The sequence below is a fragment of the Egretta garzetta genome, unplaced genomic scaffold, assembly GCF_000687185.1.
Source record: "Egretta garzetta isolate BGI_Z169 unplaced genomic scaffold, ASM68718v1 scaffold40, whole genome shotgun sequence".
NCBI lineage: Eukaryota > Metazoa > Chordata > Aves > Pelecaniformes > Ardeidae > Egretta > Egretta garzetta.
Genome location: NW_009258484.1, coordinates 1,354,996 through 1,365,127, shown reverse-complemented (window position 1 = coordinate 1,365,127; position 10,132 = coordinate 1,354,996). Strand labels below are relative to the sequence as shown.

General features: G+C 39.8%; 1 protein-coding gene across 7 annotated transcripts in view; it reads right to left on the bottom strand.

The window, feature by feature from the left end:
* The window catches only part of ALG5 (ALG5 dolichyl-phosphate beta-glucosyltransferase), a 47,738-nt gene that overhangs the window by 22,063 nt on the left and 15,543 nt on the right, over window positions 1-10,132 (bottom strand). For 4 of the 7 annotated variants that reach the window (XM_035900263.1, XM_035900244.1, XM_035900258.1 and 1 more), the window contains 2 exons: window positions 4,927-5,012; window positions 2,774-3,731 (listed from right to left, as the gene is read on the bottom strand). In XM_035900263.1, coding sequence (XP_035756156.1) covers window positions 3,619-3,731; window positions 4,927-5,012 — 199 coding nt within the window. In that variant the 3' untranslated portion in view covers window positions 2,774-3,618. Of the gene's footprint in view, window positions 1-2,773; window positions 3,732-4,926; window positions 5,013-10,132 lie in introns of those variants that run through there. The other 3 variants (XR_004842749.1, XR_004842748.1, XM_035900287.1) reach the window with 2 other exon arrangements.

Below are 10,132 nucleotides of genomic sequence, written 5' to 3'. Positions count from 1 at the left end.
GGTAGGCAAGAGCACAGCCTAGACAAGATGGCCCAGTGCCCTGTCCAGCTGAGTCTTCAAAGTGTCCAATGTGGCGGAGTCAACCACTCCCCTGGGGAGATTATCCCACTCTCCTGGGGAGATTGTTCTCATTGTGAAAAATTTCCCTCTCATGACCAATCGGAATCTCCCCACGAGCAACTTGTGTCCATTCCCCCTTGTCCACTCCATGCGACTCCTTGTAAAAAGGGAGTCACCATCTTCCTTGTAGCTACTCCTTAGGTACTGGTACATGGTGATGAGATGCCCTCTAAGCCTCCTTTTCTCTAGGCTGAACAGACCCGGTTCTCTCAGCCTTTCCTCACATGGCAGGCTTCCTAGCCCTTCGATCATCTTGGTGGCCCTAGAGGCAGAGTTATGTTTTACTATTGGGCTTTATCCACATCAGTGCACAGTGGAACAGCTTAAATAGAAAGCAGTTAAAGAACACCCCATGGGAGAAACGGGTTTGATCTCCCTCCTGTTTGGGAATCTACTCATCGTCTCCCATTTCTTAGTTACAGACTTGAATCAGTAGACTAGTAAGTAGGCTCCTGCTCCACTAAGAGAAAGCTTAGACCTGTTTTCTGAAAGGCTTCTACTCCTTCCTACCCTAAAAAAAGGGTTCCGGGCTGTGCAATGAGCAGGCAGAGATCTCCCCTCATGCTGAACAGGCTGATGTTAGACAACTCCGACTAAAGGCAGCAGGTTGGCCTGGGACGTGTAGTATTTCATGCAGGTAAAAAGATGCTTTGTTCAGGATTCTGGGTTCCAATAACCTTAAATGTAGGCACCTGGGAATCCGATGCGTAACTTCTGAAGCCACATATTGGGTCTGGTCCAAAACCTCTGTCACCTGATGTGATCTTCATGGGAAAATCAAGATACGTGGTTCCAAACTTCCCATTGGTTCAGATAGCTATGCAGACCAGTAATGGTAACAAATGAAATAAACTTGGAAATAAACTAAACTGAGTAACTAGTAAGTATCTATAAATGTATGGATGTCACAAGAAGAGCTAACTCTAAGGTAAAAGCTTGGGGAAGGGGTGTGAATGACTGTTAGGATATATATTTCATACAAAGATGGGGCATCTCTGATCTCTGACAGCTACAGATTGCTATTAGATGTGTTCTTAACTTTGAAAGGATCTGACTTCTGGCAATTCTAAATGAGTTACATTTCTCATCACTCTGCCTCTGACATTTTTATAGCACTTTTAGGTTAGTGTAAAATGTTCTTGTGTCAGAGACTGCTGCTTGTGTAATTAATACCTTAACTTGGGGTCTCTGCCATGTGGTCATCTCTTATTTAAATAATTCATAGCCATTGCATAGCTGCTCTTCAAAATATCTGATTATCCTTCACATTTGCTTAACAGTTTTCTGTGCATACTCGTCACTGTGCTTCCTTTTCTCTGCATTCAGTAAATATTTGGATTAAGTCCCCATTCTCCTTCTGTCCTGGTTTACTCCTTTTGTTTTTTCATCCCAGTTCAGCTTTTATCCACACTGCAACGGAATGTGTCAGGCTACACCTATACAGGTAAGCTACACCGTGCCAGGTGTCCCACAGCTGCCTATCCCTGCTCTCAAAGTATTTTTGGGCACAGTGTGGCAGTCAGTGCAGGTCAAGGACTATCTCTAACAGAGAGTTTAGCTGTAGCAAGCCTGCTTTGAAAGGCAGCTGGGAAGGGAGACACAGGCATCTGAATGTGACCAGTGCCGTGTCTATCAACCTCAGAGCCAGAGAGCAGACTCTGGACTATGAAGACATGTAGTGACCTTTGTCCATGGCTCAAATCCACTGAAAGAGAACTCCCTGCCAACAAGTTCTAGCATCCAACCCCACAAAGCTCAAAGATGGTAAATCTAGCCCTACTTCTGCATCTCTGAGGTGGAAGATACCAAGTATTTCGTTGGACTGACGTATGCACAGTTGCAAAAGGAGACTGCTCAATAAGGAGAGAGTTACTGGAGAGATTATCTGCAAAGTTTTGAAAAAAACTTTGCAGAAAATGCACAAATTAATTAAAACCCCCCATAAATTTAGCACCCTCCTTCCAAGCTTTGGCATCCAATTCAAAAGCCGATTTTTTTTAAAGATGATGTCACCAGAAGTTTACCTGTCATGTGGAAAATAATAAATGACCTAAGCCTCATCATTTGAAAAAGGTGAGCTGTTTTGGTTAAAATTTCAAATAAGCTCAATTTTAAGGTAAGACATGAGGAAAATTTTAGGAATCTGCTTTTGAGAATGAGTTGGCAACTTTAATTAATTATAGGCAGAGCTATCGTTGTCCAGGTTTGATCAGGGAAATTCACTTTACAAAAACTGAGAAGCTGGTAATTTATTCTAGCAATGGCAACGAGGAGTCATGTGATTGATTCTGCAAAAGTGGTAGAGATGTGGACTAGGCAAGAGAATAAAGCCTGCGAAATCAAGCTGAAGATACTTTTTGAGAATTTATTCCAACACTTCAATTTATAGAAAACTGAGGTAACCCTGACAGGAGCAAAACTCAACTCGGTATTACAGAAGGAGTAAGAAAAATCACCAGTGAAATCATATGTGAAAGTACAACCATATACCGTTCATTCTTTGCATCTGTTCAAATTTGTACCTGTTTCCGAAAGAAAGATTGGCTTAGTTTGTTGGCAATCCACAACTGTTTTGAAAGCACTATTGAAACTTGCGTACTGTAACAGGGTACAGCATTACTAAGAAAGACTCAAGACCCTCCCTCCCTCCCTCTCTGATCTTCAAATTGGCATTGCTAATGCACAGGCCCCCAATGTACACTGGGTCTCATTTTTGTATGCTCTGAATTAGCTTTTCATACTGTTTTCACTACAGATTTGTAGATGCCAAGGACTCCTAGCCTTGAGCATGCAATATTAATTCGTACATATGAACAAAACATATTTATAAAAGACAACATTTTAAAACAAAATGTGCTTTCTCTTGGACCTTCTACAGTCTGGAGACGATCTGCAGTTTGATCTCAGACAAACTATTTCCGCTTCAGACAAAAACATTTGGAATGTCAAGAGACTACTGAAAGTTCTTAGAACAGCCTTACGAACATTACTGTTATAACTCAGTAAAACCCATTAGTGTTTCCCATAACGTTGAATCTAAACATGCATCAGCATGAGTCATGATTGATAATTCCAAGTTCCAATATGGCCATATATTTCCAGATACTACAGAAATAAATGGCTGTGGTCATTCGCAACACAGTATTGCACAATGTAGAATAGAGTGCCTCTTTTTAATATGTATAAAGAAATTCTAAATGTATGATGAGACAAAAGCAGATATATTTATTTGAGTGAACTTGTAAGACATGTTAAAGCTACTGTTTAATAAAATAAAAACCTGATTACCAGATAAGAAAATTGTTTTGGAAATGCTTTCTCTTTTCAAAACACTGTAAAAATTCCCCGCTGACAATCTTATAAAACGTACATGCTGCAAAAATGAAACATACACAGGAGCAATGAAGAATTACCTCAGCTTTCATCACCACTTCACTTGATTGAAACCGTTCTCATCTTCCATTAAGTATAATAATATATTTGGAAAATGTAAATAACCTAATTACATTTTCTTGTTTCGAGTTGCCAGACACCAGTCATATATCGCAATCGTATAAAAAGAAGATCCCTGCCCATCTGCAGCCAGCTCCAAAAGGGAACTAACTTAGAACCTGTGATTAATGAAGAAGAAAATCAGAAGGATATTGTTAGGAAAAATGAGCATTGGCAAGACACGCATTTAAGCAGTCATGAACCTCTGTATTCTCAGCACATTCAGTCCCACAACCTAGACCTTAACATTACTAAAAATGTATGCTGAGAAAGTTATTGCTTTATAGGAATTACATTATACCATAGGTGGGAGATTCTAGTTTGCAAGCAGCACAGTAATTCTACGTATGTCATGAAATGCATAGTCTTCTCTGCTACAGGGCTTTGTTCAAGTAAACAGGAACGTGAACACCAATAATTAAGCGCATGATTTCTTAGTGACTTTGGAGAAGAGGACCACCACATTGTCTTACAGCAAGAACATGAATGTGCCAACCTTCAGGCAAGGTAAGGAACCCGCACTATGAAACCAAACCCTCTTCCACCTCTGCTAACATTTGTGTTGGGTGCAATATACGTGTGGAACTGCACTGAAAGAAAACATTTCTTTTCTAGTAAAGTTGGCTTAGGATGTTCTCTGCTTGCACCCTTCATCACCACTGCAGTTCATTATGCTTTCTGTGTTCAGGGGTTGTGTCGACAAGAAGAGACTCAGATTAAAAAAAGAAAACATGAAAGGGAAAAAAAGAAGGAACTGCATTTGGTGGGAGGGAGGAAGGGAGCAGAAGCAAGCAGTACCTCTTAAACTGGTTTTGCTATGAAGCAATATGTATGGAGCTCTACTTCCCAGTAACCCACACCTCCCTACAGGTCTGAAAGCAGATCACATCTTAAGAAGAGAGGGTGCCCTAGAGAAGGCCTTAATAGGTGGGATGAGAATTTTGGAAGGCAAGACACAGTGAAATGGAGCTGAAACAATGATGGTCAGGCTTCCTGCACAGTGTTTTACAGTTACAATTTTTTATTAACACGTAACAGCGAGAGGATGTGCCAAAGCAGTGCTTTTGTTCTAGCAGTGTAGCTACCTACTTTTGTCTCCAGTGGGAGTGAAGAGCTTCTCTCCCTTGCTACCCCCTCACCTACTCTTCCTGTACCATGCTATGGCAGAAAGCTGGCAAGGACATGAAATTCAAAATTTGTACGGAAAGAAGGCTGTGTGTTATCAAAACTGGGTAAAATACGGGAATACCCTTGGATTTTTTATTCTGGATCGACACATACGGAATCTTTCAAGAATATAAGAGATTTACCTACCTTCAATTTCAGTCCAGTTGACAGCAACTTCTGCTATAGGTATTCTCAAGCGCTGAGCTATGTAAAGAAGTTCCACATCAAATGCCCTGAAGAAGAACAGGAAACAGCAAATACAGTCACACTTATTTCCAGAAGAAAGATGGTGGCACTGTTAATTAAATGCCTAGCCTGATTTAAGGAGGTTGGTGTTCAGTTATGAAGTTGATACCAATGCTCTACAGGTCAGACACCCATGAAATGGAAATTAATTTCCCTGACCAAACGACTCAGAACATAGCCAATAAACAGACAACAATACTTCACTGCATCCTGGTTTTGAAGGTATAGGTCACTGAAGTGAGAAATTATTTATATTATTGTGCATAGCAGAACCTGAACAGCAGTTGCACTTTACCCGGTGACCATTTAATGTACAACACAAAACCCCGTCTTTTTTGCTGGCACAACTGTTTGCAGGTTGTGCAGCAAAATGAATTGGGGAAGTGATCCCACTTTAAGTCAGCTGCCCCTCCCCGCCCAGTTTGTCCAAAATACACTTTAATCCTCTCAGTTCTCTGCACAGAGAATTGTTTGTGCATTTCATTCTTGCAGCTGCATGCTCAAGAGGGCCTTCTGGATCTGAGACACTGACTGAGGCTTTTGATATTAGAAAAGTGTTTTGGCAACTGCAGCTTCTAATGCTCATGTAGAAATCAGCATATGAAACTACCAGTAGTAACTATTGACAAGAGTGAATGCAAATCACAATTATGAAGATTCTGGTGGTTTTGGTTAGATTTCTTAGGTTTATTGATTGCTGGGTCTTTTTTCCTGTCTTTGTAGTCTTCAAATGCCAGTAGGGGTGTTCTTGTTCCTTAAATGAGTGCTAGTAATTGGAATTTAAACTAAACAGACACCCACCCTCACCACCCACCCCCAGTAAAAAGCTTTTTAAAAATACTAGTCTGTATTGGTAAAAACTGTCAATGGCATCCAGATCTGATTTCTACTAGATTCAACACATATTCAAACACAAAGGTTTTTTCCCAGGGAATTAAACCTTGAAGGTGAAGGAAGTGGAAACGTTTCAGCCAAGCTGTTGGTAAGGTTTCCAGTTTGAAGTTAACAGAACAGGTATTTCAAACCAGCTTACATAGGTCTTAGAAAACGCAGCTGTGAGGCAGTCAAGTACAATTCAATACCAGTCCACATTTTTTCTCAATAACTTTGTCAGTTTAGAATCTCCTTAAATTCTCATTGCTAAATTCAAGACAATTTTCTTTTGAAATGAAAAAAAAAAAATCTTTTGCCACTGGAGAAAATGTATGCAATAAAAAAATAAACATTCATGCTTCAAGGGTGGCTTGAATTCAAGTCATTGCTAATCCCATTTAGCACTACAGAAGGGGTAGAATGGGGCAGACAGGTGATCAACAGCAGGCAGAAAGACCTACTTCAGCAGGGTGCTAGCCAAGTTCAGGTGTTACTTCTTTCTACTTCAAGCCACCCTCTCCTTTTAAGCAGTGCAGTGCATTTCTGCAAAACTATTAATAAATGCAACAACAGGAGTCCGCTTTGAAATGTGCACCTGGGGATGACATACACACGCAGGTTCCCACTGAAGCGCAGACCACAGCGCGCTGGCTTGCTGGTGAAATCATCACCAAACGTGCATCGACCTGAACTCGCACTGTACGTGTATGTTACTAGAGAGCATTAAAACATGCAAAGGCAGCATCACAGAGGTTACCTACAGAGACTACAGTTATTGCGTACAGAGAATTTAGAACAACCTTGTGAATCTGATTTTGATTAGGATGCAGGTCTTTTAATTGTCACAAAAGAAATATCAGGACTAAATGTTTATTTTTTAACCTCAGTGAACTGAATCTGCTCCAAGCAGCCTTGCCATTTCACTGTTTTCTTAAAATGAGGGTTGAATATTGATTTATTAATTATACCATGGCCTCTTCTACTGAAGTCGTAGTATTTAATTTTTTGCTGACATTTTACATTTGTAAGCCAAAAACCCCATGTATTCACCTCTGAATGTTTGAGTCGTGTATTAAGACTAAATCTCATTTTGCAATACTTACTACTTAGCTGACTAAAAATCTTAAGAGACCCAGAATAATTGTCTGATGAATTATACTATATGAGCTGCTCTAAAAATGTTACTACATGAAGTATTAGCCTAGTGAATTAATAGCTCTTCACGACAATTCCTACGGACAACTGATTACTGGAATGTCAGCACATACACATCACAGTACAACATCATTAAATAGTTTGGTGAACTACAGCGCTCAAAGAAAAAGATTAAAAGCCCGGGAACCGATCAGGTTGAACACTAATATTCTACATGTGGTTGCCATTTGTGTAACAGCGAACATATCCTGAAATTAAAAAAGCCCCGTTCAAAGCTGAAAAGAGAATGACTTCTGTGGTATACTGCTGGGATAGCTTTTTTCTTGCCCTGTTCCCCACCACCCTTCAGTACAGCTCACATGGGTACTAGAATAGTTAATTGGGGAATACAGATCGCAGCGCATTCAATGCACTGACAGTATCACACCCATACTGCAGGTCACCAGATCCGGATGGTACAGAAAAACCATACAGAAGTTTCCATGGTCAAGATTCAAATACGGGTACGTTAGCTGGAGCCCGCTCTAGAGGAGATCAAAGCAACACCAGTGGGTGAGTTGGCGAGTGCAATACAGGTGTTTTGACCTGAAGCCATTTGTGATTAGTTAACACGTGACAGAACCGCTGTTAGAAATAGCAGGGAATTACTTACACCGTGTACTTCTGCTGCAGGGAGTTGAAGTAGGTGCCGCTGGGGAAGGGGAACACAGCTCAGAATGCCTAAGCCTGGCTCCAGCCTGCACGAATTCAGGCTCCAATCTAAGTACCCAAAGTCAAACACCCAAAAATGTATGGAGTGAACAACTTTGCCATCTGTTTCTAACAGCGGCTCCATTATATGTTAATTAACACAAACATGAAGTATAAAATACAGAAAGAGGAAAGCTTCTCCCTGTGGTTGTGTTTACGCTAAGGAGTACTTTTGGTTAAGTTACAATTTAAGATGATGCTGGCTAAAACTCAGTTGAACACCACGGTGGCAGGTAGGTGTTTAATTGAATTTAGTCCTTTTAAACCGAACCCTTAAAATGCTACAGCTTAAAAATGTCTATCCTGCAAAATCATTCTGTATTTTAAAATCGCACTAGGACTCTCTTTTTGCTGGCCCAATATTATTAAGTGTTTTGAATATCAAAATTAGCCCTTCAGTTACACTGTTTTAACTGGAATTTAGGACTTTTCTACACCCAAGGTATGTTGTTCCAGCAAACCGTTAATGGGCAGAGAAAACTTCCAACTGTCAAAGAGGTCTAAGCGTGAAATAGGATGTCAAGATAGATAGTCAAACAGACTGCCAGCACTGCTCTAGCTGTATTGGGGTTTTTGAAAGTCCACATATGTCTGCCAGGAGCAGGGTTTTTTACAAGACAAAACAGACAAAGTTATAACAGCAAAATATTTTTGTGTTGATTAGACATCCATAAACAACTCTACTTGTCATGCACAAAACCAGGAAAAAACAATTTGTTCCATGGCTCATGTTGGTCCACAATGCCAAAGAAGTGGAAAAAAAATCCCTGTAACAATACGAATGCTTATTTTCCTCTAATTTTTATACAGAGATTCGCATTTAGAGATTAGTGACAAACTGGAGAAACAAACATTCATTTTTTATATTGAGCTTCTGAGTTTTAAACGTGAAACAGCATGGCTTGTTCAGTGCATAAGGCAATTTTTATGGACAAAAGTAATAGCAACAATTTGATCTAATCAGCAATCTGCTGGGTTGCGTAATATCATTATAAATTGCCACTTTACAAAAGTATGTCAATCAAACCAGGACTAGACCTACATTTTGAATTTCTACTCATTTAATCAATATTCCTACTTGGAATAACCACTGTTATGTCTAGTCCTTCTAGGTAAGGAAAGACATTTTCTGGCTGGAAGAAAATTTATGACTTTTTTTGTAGTCAGAAGAAATCAATGACCAAATCTAGGATAGGAAAATTCTGCCAGTGAGACCATTTAATTTTCCAGTTTTCCTCCTGTGAATTAAAATTAACATAAACAGTTACATTTTTCAGGTCAAGACTGTAGATGCAGAACTAGAGCTTTTTTTGGAGCCTGGAAGTGAGTAATTCCAACTGTCTCTATTATGTTTTTAAAATATCCCTTTTAATTTTCTTTTAAGTTTTAATTTAAAAAATGTGCTCCATCCATTTCTGGAAAATAGGTTAGTGGTGTAATCAGTTTCAGAACCTAAAACGCAAAGCATATGCTCTCTGTTCAAAAGGTTGCTCTCATTTCAAACTAATGTCAAAACTTTGCTATTTAGAAAGTAAATTTCAAGAAGGTTTGGTTTGTATTCATATATACATAGCCAGCTCTCCAAGGGACAGTTAAACAAAAAAGTCAATGAGAACACTCACAAAAAAAAGTTAATTTAGGATGTAAGAATTATTTCTTAGTTTCAAATATACAAACAGTTTCCAGTATCTATTAATTTTCAAATGCTTTCTAAACTTCAGTGTTAGATTAACAAAATATTCTAGGAAATACCTTGATCTCTTTTTCAAAAGCGTTGCATGACCCTTGTCACCATAATGATAAAACTGTATTTTTCCTTGTATATTTCAGTTTGCTTTTAAGATTTCCTAAATATGTTTCCTAAATATAAAAAAGTTTCTATAAATTATATTATATGCTCCCACAGCACTCTCCTGGAGAAGCTGGCGGTTCATGGCCTAGATGGGTGTACTCTTTGCTGGGTTAAAAACTGGCTGGATGGCCGAGCCCAGAGAGTTGTGGTCAACGAAGTTAAATCCAGCTGGCAGACGGTTACAAGCAGTGTCCCTCAGGGCTCAGTTCTTGGGCTGGTCTTGTTAGAGTTGTGGTCAACGAAGTTAAATCCAGTTGGCAGACGGTTACAAGCGGTGTCCCTCAGGGCTCAGTTCTTGGGCCGGTCTTGTTTAATATCTTTATCAATGACCTGGACGAGGGGATTGAGTGTGCCCTCAGTAAGTTTGCAGATGACACCAAACTGGGTGGGAGTGTTGATCTGCTCGAGGGGAGGAGGGCTCTGCAGAGGGACCTGGACAGGCTGGATCGATGGGCTGAGGCCAACTGTATGAGGTTC